General features: G+C 47.1%; 2 protein-coding genes and 1 non-coding gene across 8 annotated transcripts in view; 1 reads left to right on the forward strand and 2 right to left on the reverse strand.

Annotated features, from left to right (window-relative positions):
• KLHL18 (kelch like family member 18) overlaps positions 1–14448 on the reverse strand; it is a 51945-nt gene extending 37497 nt beyond the window's left edge. For all 4 annotated transcript variants that reach the window (XM_055558487.1, XM_055558485.1, XM_055558484.1 and 1 more), the window contains exon 1: positions 14183–14448. In XM_055558487.1, coding sequence (XP_055414462.1) covers positions 14183–14311 — 129 coding nt within the window. In that variant the 5' untranslated portion in view covers positions 14312–14448. The remainder of the gene's footprint in view (positions 1–14182) is intronic.
• Positions 13933–20572, forward strand: part of KIF9 (kinesin family member 9) — a 38202-nt gene continuing 31562 nt past the window's right edge. The window contains exons 1-4 of one of the 3 annotated variants that reach the window (XM_055558481.1): positions 13933–13966; positions 14616–14778; positions 18107–18204; positions 19840–20005. In XM_055558481.1, the coding sequence (XP_055414456.1) occupies positions 18112–18204; positions 19840–20005 (259 nt within the window). In that variant the 5' untranslated portion in view covers positions 13933–13966; positions 14616–14778; positions 18107–18111. Of the gene's footprint in view, positions 13967–14606; positions 14779–15773; positions 16020–18106; positions 18205–19839; positions 20006–20572 lie in introns of those variants that run through there. The other 2 variants (XM_055558480.1, XM_055558482.1) reach the window with 2 other exon arrangements.
• LOC129635644 (U6 spliceosomal RNA) lies at positions 17263–17369 on the reverse strand. Its single transcript, XR_008706403.1, has one exon. It is a non-coding gene; the product is annotated as a U6 spliceosomal RNA (small nuclear RNA).

The raw sequence follows: 20572 nt of genomic DNA on the forward strand, positions 1-20572 counted from the left end.
TCAGTTCAGTTATGCTGCAAACCTAAAACTGCTCTAAAAAAATAAAAAGAAGACTTTTTTTAAAAGGGGGATGAAATTCTAATACACACTACAACATGGATGAACCTTGAAAACATTATACTAAGTGAAATAAACCAGGCACAAAAGGACAATATTATATGATTCTACTTATGTGAAGGGAGTGGAATCGTGAAAACCACACGGACAAGAGAATACTGAGTTCTGCAGTACGTTTGTTTGGGTTTTCCCATAAGATGTCATGGAAAAACTCAAACGAACTTTTTGGCTGGCTCTATAAAATGAAGGACACCGGGATCTGGGGGAGGGGCACCGGGGACTTGTTACTCAATGTTTATAGAGTTCTGCTTCAACTGATGAAAAAGTTTCCAAAACACACAGCAGCACCGGCTATCCCACACTGCGAATGCACCTAAGGCCACTGAACTGTATGCTTAAAACAGTTCAAATGGGGGAAACAGGTGAAACAGAACAAATACAGGGGGAGGAGTAGCTCTCCCCATCTCACTACTTGTCACACGTAAAGCCAGAGTGAGCACAGCCGTGCTGTACCGGAGCAGGGAGAGAGACGCTGACCAATGAAAGAGAATGCAGGACCCAGAAGAAGCTCCATCCAGGGACAGCAAAGTGATTTCTGACAAATGCACAAAAGCATCTGCGCACCTCACATGGGAGAAAGACAGGCTTTTTAGCAAATAGGACTGGAGCAATTGGACACCCTTAGGAAAAAAAAAAAAGAACTTCGACATACACCTCGGTTTTTACAAAAATTAACTGCTATCTTGAGAGCAAGCCAGCAAGTGGGAAATTCAGGAAGCATTTCTATGTTGCAATCTTGAATAATCGTTTCTTCTTTGGGAAACCTCAGTTTCTGCTCTTAAGACTGTCGACTGATTGGATGAGGTCCACCCCATCTTGGAAGGTAATCTGCTCTACTCTAAGTTTACTTTTTAAACATTAATCACATCTTAAAAAAATACGCTCAGAGCAACATCTAGACTGGTGTTTGCTCAAACAACTGGGCACCGCAGCCTAGTCAAGCTGACACACAAAATGAACCATTGCACTCAGACAAGCTGGCAGGAATGTAAGATGGCACAGTCCCTCTGCAAAACAAGTTGGCGATTTCTGCTAGAACTGAAACTCAATTCACCACGTGGCATGGCAATTGTGCCCTTGGGCACTTATCCCAGAGAAATGAAAACTGACATTCACACACAACCCTGTAAATGAATGTTCACAGCACCCTTTCTCGTAATACGTGAAAACTGGAAAGAAGCAAAAGGTTCAGCGGGTGAATGGTTAAACAAGATGTGGCACATCCATCCACACCATGGAACACTCCTCAGATCTATTAAAGAGCACACTACTGATACAACAAATTAGATGACCCTCAAATGCACTATGCGGAGTGAAAAAAAGCCAATCTCAAAGGTCACGTACTCTGTGATTCCATTTTATACACCATTCTTGAAATGAGAGGTGGGGAACAAATCAGCGGTTGCCAGCAATTAGGGATGGTGGGTGGGAGGGGGTAGATGTGATGATGAAGGGGCAGCATGAGGGACATCTCTGAGGTCAAGGGGCAGCTCTGCACTGAGGAAGCGGAGGTCACCGGTAACCCGACAAGAGCAGATGGTGGTTCCCTGACATGAAGAACTTACTTATCCTGAGTTCCACCAAAGGAGCAATCTTTCTCATGTTTCCTGGGATTGTCTAAAAATTAACACTCCTTATATGTTAAATGAATGAAGCCTATGAATAAATCAACTCGATTTAAAATTGAGTCTGGTCATGTCAGTCCCCATTTTGTTGAGCTCCTTACTGCCTGCTGCTGCTGCTAAGTCGCTTCAGTCATGGCCGACTCTGTGCGAACCCATGGACAGCAGCCCACCAGGCTTCCCTATCCCTGGGATTCTCCAGGCAAGAACACTGGAGTGGGTTGCCATTTCCTTCTCCAATGCATGAAAGTGAAAAGTGAAAGTGAAGTCGCTCAGTCCTGTCCGACTCTTAGCGACCGCATGGATTGCAACCTACCAGGCTCCTCTGTCCATGGGATTTGCCAGGCAAGAGTATTGGAGTGGGGTGCCATTGCCTTCTCCACCCTACTGCCTGAGTCAGATCCGAATTCTAAACTGGCCCCCATCTACCTAACCAGTTTTATGCCTCACCATGGCCTCTTCTGGGCTTCCCTGGTGGCTCCGACAGTAAAGAATCTGCCTGCAATGCAGGAGACCAGGATTCAATCCCTGGATGGGGAAGATTCCCCTGGAGATGGGAATGGCTACCCACTCCAGTATTCTCGTCTGGAGAATTCCATGGACAGAGGAGCCTGGGAGGCTACAGTCCATGGGGTCGCAGAGTCAGACAAGACTGAGCGACTCACACTTTCGTGCCTCTCTTCTGAGCTGCTGCCAATTCCCTTACATGGCCCTATTCCCTTGCCTGGATCCTTATTCCTTACTTTTCTGCCTGGTTATTTACTCCTCAACCTCTGAAGACCCAGCTCAACTGCTCCCTCCTCTGAGGGGCTTCCCTGACCCCCAGGCAGTAGGCTCCCCCGTTCCCGCAGCATTTGACATGAGCCTCCAGCACAGAAGATACCACACTATGTTGCCCCTAATGAATGTCTCCCCATCCAGGCTGAAGAATCTTCACGGAAAGGAAGGATTGAATCCTAGCACTTAACACAGTGCCTCATTCTTGAGTCTGCAGAATGAATCCTAAAATGATTTCATTTAAAAGGTGAGAGCTCTCAGTCCTTCATCTGGGGTACAAGTCACACAACTTTTGATGAGTTTCACCTCATCTTTCTGGCTCAGGGCTGTGGGAGCCAGTGGGAGGAAGACACTGGCCCTTGACTAAAGAGAGCATAAGGAGCATTACTCTCTGACCTTATCTGAAAATTCGTCAGCTGAAGTAAAAGCCTCAAGAAAAAGAGGATAAAGCTTGGGGCCAACCCGTGGAGGGCTTGCCTTCCACACTAACAGCGCATCTTGGACCCTGGAAGAAATAAACAAGCCCCGCTGCAGTTGTCTGGTTCAGGGCTATGTCCAACAAGGGGGTGGGGCTGTGTCCCTGGATAGCTTGCCCACTGGCCCTGGACAGGGGCAGAAGGATGCTCATCCCACTACAAGGAAAAATGCTTAGTCCTCACAAACCCACGGGGCTGGGAATGAGACAAGTACAACAGAACGCACTGAACTGGTTCAGTCTGGGGGTTTGATGCCGTTTTAAAGCACATTCTGTGAATGGATAGCCAACAAGGAGCTACTCCAGAGCATATGGAACTCTGGTCAGCGTTGTGTGGTGGCCTGGATGGGATGGAAGTGTGGGGAAGAATGTATATGTACATGTATGTACAGGTATGTACATGTATATGTATGGCTGGGTCCCTTTGCCGTACACCTGAAACTATAACACTGTTTGTTAACTGGCTAAACCCCAATCCAAAAAATGGCTTCTTTGATAGCTCTGCTGGTAAAGAATTTGCCTGCAATCCAGGGGACCCTGGTTTGATTCCTGGTTCTGGAAGATTCACTGGAGAAGGGATAGGGTACCCACTCTAGTATTCTTGGGCTTCCCTTGTGGCTCAGCTGGTAAAGAATCCGCCTGCAATGCAGGAGACCTGGGTTCGATCCCTGGGTTGGGAAGATCCCCTGGAGAAGGGAAAGGCTACCCACTCCAGTATTCTGGCCTGGAGAATTCCAGGGACTGTATGGTCCATGGGGTCGCAAAGAATCAGACATGATTGAGCAACTTTCACTTTCACCAATACAAAATAAAAATTAACAACAACAAAAAAAGCACAGTGTGAAACCCTCTGTGATGAAGCTTGGGTCTCTCCGCTTTAGGGGGCCTCACTGGTTAAGTGATTCAGGAAGGGGGTGAGGGAGGAAGTGGTTGACCAGCTAGCACTAAAAAAAGACCTGGGGCTATGGTCCCACGGAATGAGCCAGTCAAGAGCTGGCTAAACATTCAGGCCTGTCCCCACCTCTTTCAAACCCACCCCCGCCTCACCCGCGTCCAGTAGGGAAGGATGGGAGGAAAAAGGGAGACAGGAGGGAGGAGCCCTCAGAAACCACTAAACATCTAACCATACCAACCACATTCGATCTGCAAATGTTTCTCACCAGCTTAGATGCCTGACCGTGAGAATTCAAGGACTTCAGTAGCATTCCACCCACCTTTCCAATCGTACCTTCTGCCTGGCTCCCCCATGTCTTACTTGCTCAAGAAACATCCTGCATACACTCCTGCAAGCCTGGGCTCTTGAACCGGCTCTCCCCAGGCTCTTCCTACCATGTCTGTCTGTCAAAGTCCTATTCATCTTGCAAGGTACCAACGAGACACCATCCTCTCGACGAAACCATCACAAACCCTCTTAACTGGAAGTAACTGCCATCCCTCAGGCCTCTGGTGATATTGGTGCAGTTACAGAACTTACCACCCTCTGCCTTGTCTCACAGTTAACTGATGGCTATCTATTTCCCCTACCAATCTTTAAAGTCCAAAGAAAGAGGTTGACTCCCACTCATGGCAGGGTGCCTCACACACGCAGCAAAGCATCATGCACAGCTAAATGCACTGCAGCAATATGCTGACTGAAGGAGTATCTCCAACCTAACGCCAGAGGCCCTGGAGGGGCACTCAGCAAACACTTTTGAGAGCTTGAAACATGCCAAGAACAGTGTTAGATAAGAGATGCTTCCCATGCTTCCGAAGCTCAACGTCTAGAGGGGAGAAAGACGTTCTCACACGTCTCTGTGTTAGTGTGCTAAGCAGGGTTGGGGGGTGGCAGGTGCACAGGACACACCAGAGTCTACTCAGAAGCTCCAGGGTGGGGCCTGAGTCTGCACTGCTTACAGGCTCTTAGGCAAGGCTGAGGCTGATGCCATGACGCTACTCTGAGTAAGCAGGGGTTGAAGTAAAGTGGGAGAGATTAACTATACCTGGAAGGACATGAGAAAACTGTCATATTTCACACAACATCTCCCCACCGTGAGAGGGCAAAAGAAAGCAGACGGCACGGGTCTCTGCCCATACAGGTTGGCAGGGAGTCAGGTGTGCAAATTTAGGACCACAAGACAGTGCTGAACAGACCAAATGCAAAGTGTTTTAGGAGAAGAGAGGAAGGAGTGTCTGGCCGCTTCTCTCCCTTTGAGAAGGGAAAACTGCAAAAGGAGCTGTGAAGCGTGGGTAGGACTCTGCTGGCCGAGGGGAGCGGATACTCCAAGCCCCGGGAATATTAGAGCGGAGGCCCAGAAGACGGAGAACTGACGTCCTAAGACACAGTCAGCAGCTGAGACCGTGGGCAGCTAGGAGAGAAGGGCAGAGAGGGGACGGGTCTGAAGGAACTGGAGTATTGAGAACACAGGTGGAGATCTAGAAAAGTTGTGCAGGGTGGCCGTAGACACCCCCAGAACATCCTTAAGCTTCTCCCTCTTAAAGCTCCCAGGAGGCAGCCACGGATTTCCGAGAGCAGCTTAGGATAATCAGAGGTTCAGTTAGATCAGCAGTCCTTCCATCCATCCTACGGAAAACCAGCCACCGCCTGCTGCTCCTGGGCTCCACCACCCCACGGCTCTCCCCACGTCTTGCCGACTTACAGTGACGAGACGGTCTACAGACACGCGGGACAAAAGATGAGCTTCACCCAACGTGGGCAGGAGCCCCTCTGAAACCCACCAAGAGCTGAGCAGCTCTGTTCTACTTTCCTGCTCCACCAACAAGTTTCTAACCTCTGATTTTCTTTGTGGTGTGGAAGAACAGACGCTCCTTCAAGAACAAGCCAGAACTGGTCTCTCTTGCTCTGGCCATTAGCATTCTCCCTCCTGAACGGGAAAAGAAGAGGAAAGTGCAAACGATACCGTGTGCTTGCTTCATGAATTGTGGAAAACGCATCCTACCTTAGATACACCTGCAGCCTTAGATACACCTCTAAGACCCACTCTGCCTTGCCTTCATTGCCCCCTCATTCATTCATCCGTAGATAAATAAATGCTATCTGGCTTCATTCATTCACTTGCTCATTCAACACGCATCTGTGAGCCGGACTGTACTGTGCAAGGAACTATGCTGGGCTGGGGGCTGCCTCTCCGATCCCGCGTCCTTTTACTTTTCTCCTGGCCACTCTATTCTCATCGCACCAGCTGCCTGCTGTCCCCACAAACGCGAACTATGCTCCTGTTTCTCTTGTGCTGATCATTCGCTCTGCCTAGAACACTCTTCCCTCAGATACGCTCATGGATTCCTCCTTCACTTCCTTCAGGTCTTTACTCAGAGAGACTGGCTCAGGTCCCTCCAAAAAAACCCAGCACCCAGTCCCCTTACTATTCTTCTTGACTTTTCTGTCAATGTCACCGCTGGACATTTTACACTGTTCATTTGTTCACTGTGCCCGCTGGGGAAGGTAGTAAGCTCACACCCGCAGGGGCTCTGCCTGCTCGGCTCCTGCCCCGGCACTTTGGACAGTGCTCGACTCAGGGAAGGTGCTGACATTATCTGCTGATACCCTGTTGAATGAGAATGGAAGGGAGGCCACTCAGGACAGACCTGTAAACCAATCCCCTGGCTGCACCAAGATCATCCCATAAAGGGTCTGCAGCGATTCTCAGCACGCTGCCAGAGTTAAAGAATCCCCAGGTTAGGAAAAGGTGAAGAGGGTCTGAATTGGGACAGTGGCTTACTGAGCACCTGCTCTGCAGACGCCTCACTAAATGCTGCTCTCACAGCCCCTGTTCTCACAGAGTTATAATCCTGTAGATAACTATGTAATTATCATTACTGATAAATGTCACAAAAGGCACCTGAAAGAGAGAGGACGAGATAAAGCCAACCTGAGAGTTTCAGTCCTACACGACTAGACAGGTGGTGTGCCATCTTTAAACAAAGCGAACAGAAGAAGAGATGGTTTAGAAGAGGCCTCATTTCAGACTCAATGAGCGTAAAGGTCAACAGGACAAATGGGAATGCAGATCCAGTGCTCAAGAGAGAAACAAGAGGCTGAAACCTAGATCTGAAAGGCGTTTGTAATTTGTAGACTATGCCAAGAAAGATGCTGTTGGAAGACAGGTTAGCAAAATGTGTTTCACTGATCCTCTAGCTCTGTTAAGATGACACGACTTTTACATTTACAAATCGCCACAGAAATAAAAAGCTTATAACGTGTATGCCTCACTTAAATGTACATCTCTTAGAAGTTGATTCCTTTTAAGTGACCATTTGAAATGCAGTCATGGGGCTGAGCTAATAAAAAATGTGGTTCCTAATGAGTGAAGCGACTTATTGCAAACACTGAAGATTAAGGACGATTACTCCTTAGCATGAAATGTTTCTGACCAGTGGATCTAGCAAGAGAGACAAATTCTGTTTTTAGTGTCTTTCCAGTTACAAAGCACTGTAAGCAATCTCACTGGCCCACTAGCTAACAAGTCTTCAGCTTGTCTCTTTTTAAATTGTAGTAAAATATACATAAAACTTACTGTTTTAACCATTTTTAGGTGTACAGTTCAGTGACACACTGTTGCAGAACCATCACCACCACCTATCTTTAGAACCTCACCTTCCTAAACAGAAACTCAGTACCCATGAAACACTCACCCCCATTCCCTCCTCCCAGGCCCCGAGAAATCGCCATTCTATTTTCTCTTTTTATGAATTTGACTACTCTGGTTACCCCATTTAAGAAGAATCATACAATATCTGTCCTTCTGTGACCAGCTTATTTTGAAACTTAGCTTAATGTCTTTAAGGTTCATCCATTTGCGCTTAGGGTCGGAATTTCCTTCCTTTTTAAGACTGAATAAAAGATGGGCTCGATAAAGGACAGAAATGGTATGGACATAACAGAAGCAGAAGATATTAAGAAGAGGTGGCAAGAATACACAGAAGAACTGTACAAAAAAGATCTTCATGACCAAGATAATCACGATGGTGTGATCACTCACCTAGAGCCAGACATCCTGGAATGTGAAGTCAAGTGGGCCTTAGGAAGCATCACTACGAACAAAGCTAGTGGAGGTGATAGAATTCCAGTGGAGCTATTTCAAATCCTGAAAGATGATGCTGTGAAAGTGCTGCACTCAATATGCCAGCAAATTTGGAAATCTCAGCAGTGGCCACAGGACTGGAAAAGGTCAGTGTTCATTCCAATCCCAAAGAAAGGCAATGCCAAAGAATGCTCAAACTACTGCACAACTGCACTCATCTCACACGCTAGTAAAGTAATGCTCAAAATTCTCCAAGCCAGGCTTCAGCAATACGTGAACTGTGAACTTCCTGATGTTCAAGCTGGTTTTAGAAAAGGCAGAGGAACCAGAGATCAAATTGCCAACATCCGCTGGATCATGGAAAAAGCAAGAGAGTTCCAGAAAAACATCTATTTCTGCTTTATTGACTATGCCAAAGCCTTTGACTGTGTGGATCACAATAAACTGTGGAAAATTCTGAAAGAGACAGGAATACCAGACCACCTGACCTGCCTCTTGAGAAATTTGTATGCAGGTCAGGAAGCAACAGTTAGAAATGGACATGGAACAACAGACTGGTTCCAAATAGGAAAAGGAGTACGTCAAGGCTGTATATTGTCACCCTGCTTATTTAACTTATATGCAGAGCACATCATGAGAAATGCTGGACTGGAAGAAACACAAGCTGGAATCAAGATTGCTGGAAGAAGTATCAATAACCTCAGATATGCAGATGACACCACCCTTAACGGCAGAAAGTGAAGAGGAACTCAAAAGCCTCTTGATGAAAGTGAAAGTGGAGAGTGAAAAAGTTGGCTTAAAGCTCAACGTTCAGAAAATGAAGATCATGGCATCCGGTCCCATCACTTCAGGGGAAATAGATGGGGAAACAGTGGAAACAGTGGCAGACTTTATTTTTTTGGGCTCCAAAATCACTGCAGATGGTGACTGCAGCCATGAAATTAAAAGACGCTTACTCCTTGGAAGGAAAGTTATGACCAATCTAGATAGCATGTTCAAAAGCAGAGACATTACTTTGCCAACAAAGGTTCGTCTAGTCAAGGCTATGGTTTTTCCTGTGGTCATGTATGGATGTGAGAGTTGGACTGTGAAGAAGGCTGAGCACTGAAGAATTGATGCTTTTGAACTGTGGTGTTGGAGAAGACTCTTGAGAGTCCCTTGGACTGCAAGGAGATCCAACCAGTCCATTCTGAAGGAGATCAGCCCTGGGATTTCTTTGCAAGGAATGATGCTAAAGCTGAAACTCCAGTACTTTGGCCACCTCATGCGAAGAGTTGACTCATTGGAAAAGACTCTGATGCTGGGAGGGATTGGGGGCAGGAGGAGAAGGGGACGACAAAGGATGGGATGGCTGGATGGTATCACTGACTCGATGGACGTGAGCCTGAGTGAACTCCGGGAGTTGGTGATGGACAGGGAGGCCTGGCGTGCTGCGATTCATGGGGTCGCAAAGAGTCAGACACGATTGAGCGACTGAACTGAACTGAATATTCCCATGGATATATGGAATATTATTCCACTGCATGTATGGAACAAAATAGACTGCATCTTGTTTGTCCATTCAACCACTGATGCAGCATGCTACTGGGCTGCTTTCGTCTTTTGGACATTGCAAACAATGATGCTATGAACTGGCTTGTACCAATATCTGTTCTTGAGCTTATTTTCCAAAAAAAGCACTTCTGTGTTCTCATCAGACATGCAGCACACGGCCCAGACATACTGAGCCGCACCTGAGCTGCTGACCTACCTGGCCTGCCACAAGCCCGCACTCTGGCCTTTACCTTCCCAGCCCTGCACACAGCCAGTCAGGTCCATAGGAACACAGGAGCCATCACGGTCTCCTCTGGCCTTCCCCTGTGTAAGGAGCTAAGCATCCTCAGCTTCCACTGAGACAGAAAGGGACCATGGTGTCCTTGGTTAATACTTCGGAATAGTCAGCTTCAAGCTTCAACAGAGCTGCAAGGCTTTAAAGATGAGATATTGGGACTTCTCTCGTGGTCTGGAAGCTGAGGTGCTCCCAACGCAGGGGGCCCAGGTTCGCTTCCTGGTCAGGGAACTAGACCCCACGTGCTGCAGCTAAAAAGATCCCTCAAGGAAGACAGAAGACCCATGTGCCAGACAGAGACCCAGCACAGCTCAATAAATAAATTTTTTTTTTAAAAAAAGATGAGATGCATAACGTAACAGTAGCTTCTCCTATGTCAGTTATCGGTCACAGACCAGGCCAGTCCCTTGATCAACTGCTGTGAGCTGGAAAACAAAAAAGTTTTCCATTTCTGGTTCACCTGTACTCTTTAACAAGAGCTGCTTCCAATCTCTGAAACCACAGAAGTAGACGCTGGGGCAATAAAGCAAGTGTAACTTACTCCACATGTCTTAAACTTTACAGAGGCTGTATCAGTATACAATAGGGGTCAGCCAATGGGTCTGGCCAACACCTGTTTTTATAAATAAAGTTTTACTGGACCACAGCCAGACCCACTTGTTTATATTCTAGGTACAGCTGCTCCTGTGCTGCAACACCCAGAGTTGGATAGCTGCAACTTAAACAGCGTGACCCACAAATCCTAAAATATTTACTATCTGGCTCTTTACAGAATATGCTTGCCAGCTCCTGGTTCACACATCTTGGTTCATTCTTTCTTCTCCCCAACTAAAAACAAGTAATGATGTGATCCACTGTTTGGGTAGAAAAGGCCTAAAAGGACTGTGAGGAAGTTGGCTAGTTTCTATGCCAAGGAGACAATGGGAGTGCCACCAGTCAACAAACCTAAAGTAGAAAGGCAGATGCCATACTTGTAATTCAGGAGGAGCTTGGAACACATCTTTGGAGAAAGGACATGGTCTCATTTTCCATCAATCAGCCCACAAGTTGAACCAGGTGTGGCCAAGGGGCAAACAATGGGATCTCATGTACAAAACAATAAAGGAACCACCTGCAGTAAGAAGCATCCCCAAAGACAGGCTTCTGACATTCACCCAGAAGGCTGGCCAAGCGCCAGAAGCCACAGGATGAACCCAGTGAATGTTGCTCGGTTAGGAACTGATTTTCCAAGATACCTCTGTTGGGCTGCACACAGCAGGCCTACAAGGCCTGTATGTGCCCAGCTTTAAGACCAAAGAGAGAACCTGAAGTCAGCAACAGAGCCATCAATGGTTTAACGGATAGCGGGGATCTTATATGTCTGAAACAAGGTCCTGGAGGGGCATCCCACTGTGTGCAGAAGGCAGGCAGGACATGGGGGTAGTCTTCACTCCCAAGTGGAAGGAGATGACCAGTAGTAGGGAACCTGATGTCAGGTGGGCTCATTAGTCACCAGGAAAACCAACAGAGGGCACACCCCAAACTGTGAGGGGTGAGGGGGGCAGGGAATAAGAGGGTGTAAAGGTCAGTCATGTGAGCAGGATATAGATGAAGCAGGTACTGGTTGGGCAGGAGATGTTCAGAGAGCAAGACAACAGCCATCTTGAGTAGCCTGACCATGTAACTCTCTTTCTCCACCTACAGTCAGGCAGCATCAAGCGCTTTCATTCATCTAAATCAGTGTCCAAATTTAACAACACCCCCGACATAACTCACAAAAGAGCAAAACTGACTTTTTGATGAATATGAATTCATAGCACAGGTGTCCACTGTGATATGTGAACATGTGCTCTAACGGAACACACTCTTCCCCTTAATTTTAACTACTCATCAAAAAGAGGCAAAGCTGAAAAGGAAACACAGCTACCTGAAAAAAGTGAGTAGAGAGCCCCGGTAATGAACAATATTCAGAAGCACAGGATTTCCCAATACAGGGTCATCTCCACATCAAGAGTCAAGAAGTCTTAGGTCCAGAAGACTAGCAGAAAAAGCCCGTGTCTGTCTCCTGTCCTGAAATAGAAGAGTGATACTGCACCTGGCTATACACATCACTGTCCTTTGTGCTCACAGAGGACGCTGCTGACAGAGGACAGCTTGTTTCCTGCTCTGCTTTATATGCCATTAGCAGGTGAGTAATCTGACAGAGGATGCAAAAGCATCTCTTCCACCAACCAACAGCTGTGCTGGATCTCAGGTAATACAGCTTTGTGCCTTAGGCAATCCCTTAATATCGCTAAGCCCCAGGGTTTTTTCATCTGTGAAATGGATGGCTTTGTTAGAAGACCTCGATGGCTCCTTTTAATATGATTATTCTAGCTCTCTAATGGGAGAAGACAATGGCATCCCACTCCAGTACTCTTGCCTGGAAAATCTCATGGACGGAGGAGCCTGCTGGGCTGCGGTCTATGGGGTCGCACAGAGTCGGACACAACTGAAGTGACTTAGCAGCAGTAGCAGCAGCTCTCTAATTATACCGGTGTAACTCAGTAACGACACATGGCATAAAAATGGCGTGCACCAACAAGTCCTTACCTCACTTCCTGATATCCTCCTCCACCTACTCTTTCATCACAAAATCAGTATGACAACAAATTAGGCAAGATTCCAGACTCAAATGTGTGGCCCTTGAAGTCAGCTTTAGTGAAAATTGTGTACTTGGGTTTAGTGGGTTAGGGTGAGGGTTATGTAGTGTGACCATCTAACTCCATCACGTCCTTTTTGCATCTCTGTGTCTTAGAAGCTTTCCCTGGCTTACCCTTACAGCCTAAATCTTAATCCGAAAATTCACCCCCATTATTGCTTTTCACCAGTCTCTACTCACCCCAAGCATTACTGCCAAAAACAGATCATTCTCTTGCTTACAAATCTCTAGAACCCTCAACACCTGCTTCCATGTGATCACCGTGAACAAAAAAACTCTCATTTATATTTATTTTCTGTTTCCTTTAGTCCAGCTCATTTTTCTCAAACCACTCGCTCCCCACGAAAGATGCTGTCCCCTTGCTGTCCACTTTACTCCTCTCCTGGGAAACTAATCTCCTTCAGGAGGGCTTTTTTTTCCCTATTAAAAAAAATTTTTTTAGTTTATTTATTTTTAATTGAAGGATAATTGCTTTACAATATTGTGTTGGTTTCTGTCTCAGAAGGGGTTTAGAGTGACGAAAACCTTAGGCTGGGCATTATGCAAAGAATACCGCAAGTTTTCTCATTTAATCCTCATATGAATACTAAGAATTAGAAATCATCCCTATTTTTACATTTGGAAAGCTGAAGCTAAGAGAGCTTAAGTAACTTGCCCAAGGATTTTAATCCAAATCCTTCTTCTATCTCCAAAGCCACACTCCTAACCATTCTACTTAACTGTCTCAGGAGGTCTGACTCAGAAATGTGGAAGAGGAAGTTTCCTTAACCCTGCGGAAAACAAGAAGAGCACAAAGATATCTGCATAGTTTTATTTTTTAAACAGGGGCCTTCGCAGATGCTAACATCCTTCTAGCCAAAGCCCAACAGGGAACAGGATTTCCAGCAGCATCTCCACCTGGAGAGCTCCACCTGGCTCAGCAGCTCGGCCGCAGAGCAGGACAGCATGCCTCCCCAGCAGGAATGGATACAAAAGCACGGGAGGAAGGCTGGGTCTTGTGCCCAGAATGCGAACAAGGAACAGGTGGTTAAGAGGGGGGTCTGTCCCCACGGGAGGCCATCAGTCCATTCTCCGGGACCTCTGCGGTGCTGGTAGCGTGCCTTCTAGTGTGGGGTCAGGGGAGTGGCCCACCTCAAAAGATTTCCAGATCCGATTTTAAAAGCTCTTATTACGAGACAAGGCAGGGGGAGCAATGACTCCTCAGGAAGAGCCCACGCCTCTATCACACCGCAGCTAACTAGGAGGTGGCACGTCTGTGGTGACAAGAAAAGGTGCTTTTCCGTGGTGCCCATCAAAGGTAGAAAGAGCCGCCGCCCCCTTCCTCCACAGAGCGGCTGCAAGTCCGTTTTTTGCTTTTTCTCGTCTGTGTGACAGAAAAAGGAGGCGGGTACCCCCAAGGTCTCCACTCCGAGGGCCTCAGCGGCGCACCTCTTAGCGTTTCCTTCTAAGGTCTGAGACTGAGAGGCTGACCCTGTCCGTCTACCCCCTCAGCCCCAAGCCCCCTCTCCCGCTCGGCACCTCTCTTTCCCCGCCGGTCGCTCTCACTCCCATCTCGTTTCTCCACCCTTCAGCGCGCTAGACCTCTCTTCCCAGATCCCCCCATCTCTCTTCCCTCCCCGTTCGGCCCCCGGCCCTTTCAGCCCCGCGCTGCCCGACCCCTGGGACCTTGAGCGTCACGTCGCACAGCTTGCCCTGCCGCCGAATCTCCTCCATGACGCCGTAGCCGCGACTAGGCAACTCGGACACGGAGAAGTGCACCAGGTCCTCCAGCTCCTCCGCGCCGTCCTCCACCATCTTCCCCGGCCGCCGAGACTGCGCAGGCCTGGCTGTGCTGGCTCGGAACTAAACTGGGCGGGGCGAGGGCGCGGGCGGACGGCGGCCCGGGCACCGGACCGGCGTCGAATGGGCCTGCGCGGCCGCCGTAGTCTCAAATTGCTCTGCGCCGGAAGCCGGGCCGCGGTTTCCCAGGTCTTGCGGCTCCGTTCCCCAGCTACCCCGACCCTGGCTTCGTGCCTGCAGCTCCCGCAGTCTTTCTGGATTAATCGGTCTCATTGCTCGTCCTCGTCTTTCGGCCCTGACCTTATTCGTATCGCAACAGAGGACCGCGGACTTCGTTTCCGCCACCACCTCGTACTTCCGGAATAGCCAGAAGCGGCCCGTTGCCTCGGCGACCGTATACACAGACTGGCAGCGGCGCTGCCGGTATTCCGTAGCTGCTAATGCAGCGGTCCGGCTGGGAGAGGGCTCCTGCCTCCCGAGCGGTGAGCAGGGGTCACGCGCGCTCGGGATGGGGAGAAGGGAGGCTGGAAAGGGGGGTGTCCGCCCGGTGACGGGCAGTTGCTGGAATCTGAAGACCGCTCCTCGCGGGAGTTCCCCGACTTGGCTCGCCGGTCTCCTCCACCGGGCGGAGGAGGGTGCGGTGTCGAGGGGATTCTTTCAGCCTTTTTGCCGCTTAGGGCCTTCGGATCTAATATTCCCTGGTTTCACGAAGGTCCTGCGTCGCGCCTGAGGTTCAGGGACCTCTGCTCTTCTGGACCCTTTTTTATTCGTCGGTTTTCTAACTCGGGAAGCCTGGCGTGCTGCAGTCTATGGGGTGGCAGAGTCGGACACGACTAAGCGACTGAAATGACTTACTAACTATAGAGAGCTTTGGGATTACCAGTTCCGACCCTTTGCTTTATAGATACAGAAACCGCTCCAGAGAGACACAGAAATGGTCCCAAGGCCCATTGCCTCCCAGACTCCATACAGAGGTCCAGCCTGTTGGGTTAGAAAAAGGAGAAAGGCCAGTTCGGCTTGGGTCCGAGTTTGGGGACCTAAGATGCTGCTTCCTTTTTGGTGGCTGTGATTGTTCTTGAGAGTCTGTTCTGGACAGGAGCGCTGAAGACAGGAACCCACCTGAACCTCTGCTTTTCTCCAGTTTTTAGGGGTGCTGGGTGGCAATCTGTTCATTCTCACCCCTAAAACAAGTGAGGAAACTGTGAGCCTCTAAGCAGAGAGGGCTCCTGGTGACTACTCAGAGGTTCACTTATTTACACCAGAGATATCTAAGGGTGGTGTCCATGAGGGAGAGGCATTCCCCACAAGATCCTAGAGAGAAGGACCCTACTAAAAGGGAGAGCGTGGTAAGGAGCTGAGATGGCTTTTTCCAAATGGTGCCTGGAAACCTAGTGTCCTCCTGGAAGGGCTGTGGGCTCAGGGGTTGGTGGTGGTGAGGGAAGGGAGTGACATCTTGTGCCCTTTGGGACTCTCTCAGTAGTGACTGAAGATGGGCCCACACATGGAGATTCAGCCAGCCTCTGACTTCCAGCCATGACCACCACCATCACCAGTCACCATTTCTTAAGCACATGCTCTGTGCTTGGCAGTGTTCTGGACTTAGAGGGGGGATTCAAACGAGATAAAAGGCACCATCCAGTCCTTCAAGCAGCTTGTTATTTAATTTGGGAGCTGAAACTGTCTCAAATGATGCGGTCTAAGAACAGTAACAAGCATTATTTCAGTAAGTGCAAGATGGCATGCATGGGGTCCCTAAATGTCTTGTGTTTGAGGGGCTGCTGGCTAGTGGACACAAAGGAGGCATGCAGTTTGGGGAGAATATAGCTCCTGGCATGCCTGGAGCAATGGCGTGAGCATGGGGAGAATTGGGAAGCACAGATAGAATGGCTGCATGTGCATGTTGGCAAATTCCTGGGCAGAAAGGGGGCAGGCTCTGAGGGGAGGGTGATGCTTGAAGCTGGCCTGTGCTGCTCCTGGGCTGTCCGTGGGTAGGGGCTGCCAGGAAGGAGTTTTAGGCACCTGCCCCCAGAACATGCTCCCTTTCAGAGGGCACCCTGGACAGCATCTTAACTTCCCTGAGCAGGAGGACGGGCCCTCAGACCGGAATGGGGAACTTTAGAGAGTGACACTGCTTGCCCAAGTCAGCACACCTCCCTCTACTCTCCACTCTCCCAATATCCTAGATCAAAGTGAACCTGGAGATGAGATAATCTCTTCAGCTTTCTCAATTCGGCAGTCCTGTTAGAGCTACTTGGGACTTTTTATTTCTAGAGCTCAATCTTACAAACAAAATTTTTAGACCTGAAATGGGACAAGGCATGATGCTTACCCACCTGAATACCTTTCACATTCATTTTCTAAAAATGGAAAGATTTTTAGCGTTCCTTAGAATTTTTTGACATTTTCTCTCAGTACTTCATCTTTTGTCATCAGTGTATAAGAGGCACCTAAAGAGCTGATTACATTTTAAGTTCCCCCTTAAAGCAGTAAAAATCAGTGTGATTATTACTTCTATTTAATAACTTTCTTTGCTTTCCCACTCTTGATCAATGTTAGAACCAGAATTTACTAGGTGACAGTATTAAATATATTTACACAGACGTTCTCAGGAGAAGCTAGTGTGATTTGACCAATGAGACTAGTATCCAATAAAATGTGAGATTTCTTAGTTATCATTTGGAGGGTGGTACAATTCAGTTTTTTTAAATGTTTGTGAAATACTTTAGTCATACAAGATATTAGAGATCTAATTGACAACAGCCCCTTTTTTTAGCATCTCTGCTAACTGGTGTCTTGCTTTACTGTTTATGATGTTTATAGTCCTTATTTTGAGAGTCTTTTCCACTATAGGAAAATTCTACATAGTAATAAGGTTATTTACCTAAATTTCCCTCCCTGTCACTTACAGCTTTTTTTTTTCTTTTTTTTTAATTTTTTTTAAACTTTACAAAATTGTATTAGTTTTGAAAAATATGGAACGCTTCACGAATTTGCGTTTCATCCTTGCGCAGGGGCCATGCTAATCTTCTCTGTATCGTTCCAATTTTAGTATATGTGCTGCCGAAGCGAGCATATGTCACTTACAGCTTTAAGCCTTCATCCTATTTGATGAAACTACATTTGGTGTTTAACATTTTATTATACATGGTAATTATTCATGATAGTATGAATGAAGGAATACAGACATGTGTGTCTACCTGAAAATGATGAGAATGCACATAATTAGGTTTTAGGAGAGGCAGAGGAGGTAGGAGACTGATTTTTCTCTCGATGGAGTGGTGGAGAAGAAAGAATATTTGACTGCAGGCTCCATTAAATATACTTCCAGGAAATCTTTTTTTCTGATCTATGTTAGTCTAATGGAGGTAGAGGAGGAGGTGCTACATCTCAGGTAAGGTATGTTAATGAAAAAAAATTAGTTCTAATGCATTTCATAGTAAGTATTTTAAGAGGAAAATACAATGAAGAAGGCAAAGTGTAGGTGGACTCTGATACGGAACGTTTCTAGAATCCACATCTAAACTTAGGCCCACTGAAGGGAGCATTCTTTTTGTTTTGTACTTTGGTCTCTTAGGGGGTCGGTGGAGAACGGTGAGGCACCTGAGAAAGTTGGAAGTACACAGACTTGTTGAGCAGGATCCTGTGGGCAGAGCACTGAGATGCTAGGGGGCAAAAAGGCTGGCTGGCTCTCTGAGAGAGGAAAACATGGACCACACATCATGCTTTCTGATCTTGTTGATCAGTGACATCTCCCTTCTAATGGTTGTTTGAGGATGACTACTGAAAATGTTGCTGTTTTCTTCTTTTTAGCTAAAATGGGTTCTAGGAAAAAAGTTCACGCATTTGTCCGTGTGAGACCCACTGATGACTTCGCTCATGAAATGATCAAATATAGAGATGACAACAAAGTAAGTACAGTTGTGTTTGCCTTCACCTGCCTGAGAATCTCTCAGTGCTTTCTCACTACACTGTTTTCAGACCACCTTGTAAGGACCAGGACAGAACTGGTAAAAGTTCAGATGGAATCTAGAGTCCTTCAAGTCCAGAGCACTCTCCCACCAACGCTGTCGATGAAACTCCCATTTTTATTGGCTTTTTGATTTAATAGTTTGCCTTTATCCTTGTATCTGACACTGGAAGGTGACATTTGTCCACACTCATAAAACTTTCTGGTGATCAGATCTCCCACTGTACAATCTCCCAGGGAGTACAGTAGGAATGTCTTCAGTTGATTATTGTTAAACTTACCAAAGAGTGGGAGAAACTCTTACGGCAAGAACTCCCCATGTCCTCACCAATGTCTGAGGACTATTCTGAAGCCTGAGACAGATTGAGCACACCTTGAGAGTTATGGAATATTTTTATTCAGCAAACATTTGTGGTTCTACTATGGGCAGCATGGAGACATTGTTCAAGGGAGCAATTCAAAGGTCAACTTTTCAAGCTTCTAAAGTCCTAGCAGTCAGAAAGAAACTCAGGTGCAACCCTGTGAAGTGCACCCTGCTGGACGTGGATTCAGTGACCCTGAAGCACAGAACGTTTAACGTATGAATGGACCAAGCCCTGCTCTGTTGGTCTTATTTTTTCTGCGTGTGGCTGTGTCTTGGCTTCTGGATTAAGGCAGCCAGTGTAAGAGTCCAGTGAGAGTCCATTTACATCAGAAGTCCTCATTTCAAAGACTGGAATCTACCATTAAGCTGCTGCTGCTGCTGCTAAGGCGCTTCAGTCATGTCCGACTCTGTGCGACCCCATAGACGGCAGCCCACTAGGCTCCTCTGTCCCTGGGATTCTCCAGGCAAGAATACTGGAGTGGGCTGCCATTTCCTTCTCCAATGCATGAAAGTGAAAAGGGAAAGTGAAATCTAACCCAATATATTTCTAAACAAGCTCCTGCCACAGAGGCTTGCCATAGAGGGATCTAAAAATCTAAAAATAAAGTTTTTAGAAATCTTTGCATCTGAAAACGTGCTGATTACAAGTCTGCAGGCACACTTGATTTAGTGCCAGCGAGTTACTATGTCGGAATAGACCAGTGCCTTTCCTGTGGCTATCATTTATTCACTGCTCACCGTGACCCACAGTGTGTGAGGGAGTAGTTGCTCACCACAACGCTGAGGGAGGCCTCACCTCCAGTCACCAAGGAGCTAGGGCTCTAGCCCAGGCCTCCATTCCCAAGCACACTGTTCTCTCTGGCCTGTTTGAAGGTATTCCTGTGCTTATTGGACTTACCTAAAACTTGTTTAATGAGAATGTGATAAATGTGCTTCACCCCATATCACAGATGAGGGAACCCAGACAGCCAGCCCCCTGTCCACGAGGGTGAGATGTGCTGAAACCACCATGTGCTCCCATCTCCTGCTCCTTCCACCCTGAGGGTGTGTGGCCTTCCTGAAGTGGCTCCCTTCCCCCCATCCTGAAGGTCTTCCAGGATACATGCAAGTCCCTGTTCTTCCTCAGGTTCACCTCCTCTGTTTCCTCCAGGTCAGGCCTTGGCTGCCGTTGACTTTTTTATACCAGTTTCTTAAGTCTTCGTTTTTTCCTAGACCATTGATATTCACTTAAAAAAAGATTCTCGGAGGGGAGTTGTCAATAACCAGCAGACAGACTGGTCATTCAAACTGGACAGAGTTCTCCATGATGCCTCCCAGGACCTGGTTTATGAGACAGTTGCGAAGGATGTGGTTTCTCAGGCCCTCAATGGCTTTAACGGTAATTTAATTAACTGTTGTTTTAACGTAAGAACCTGGGGAACACCCCCACCCAGGAAGAGGTACAAGGATTTTATGGTGAATAAAATAAACAACAATTTCTCTTACTAACTTTTGTTTGTCTCCATGTTCTTATGATGGAAAACTTTGGTGACATGGTGGTCATGGCTTGACCCATGGTCCTGGGTTCCTACCTTCATAGGACGATTTAATGACCCTGTCCCTCTATAGGTCATGGGGATTCAACTATTATCCTCTTTCACGTTCCTCGAATATTAGTTTTGGAACAATGTCTTTATGATAAATTTGATGGAGTCAAAACATTTTTCTCCTAGCTACCTGCTAGGAGCTATTTCCATTTATCCTACCAGCACAATCAATCTGTTCCATTCCAGTATTAAGTTATTTACATATATCACTAAAAACTTGAGTAGAGTTTGATATTCTTAAGGTAAAAGCTTAACAAAAAAAGCCATTTAGCAAATTAACATTTATAGGGAAATTTGTACAAACTTGTTCGGTCTAAGATTGTTTTAAAATCTTAAGAATCTTAAGATTTTAAAGTCCT

This window comes from Bubalus kerabau, chromosome 20, assembly GCF_029407905.1.
Source record: "Bubalus kerabau isolate K-KA32 ecotype Philippines breed swamp buffalo chromosome 20, PCC_UOA_SB_1v2, whole genome shotgun sequence".
Classification (NCBI taxonomy): domain Eukaryota; kingdom Metazoa; phylum Chordata; class Mammalia; order Artiodactyla; family Bovidae; genus Bubalus; species Bubalus kerabau.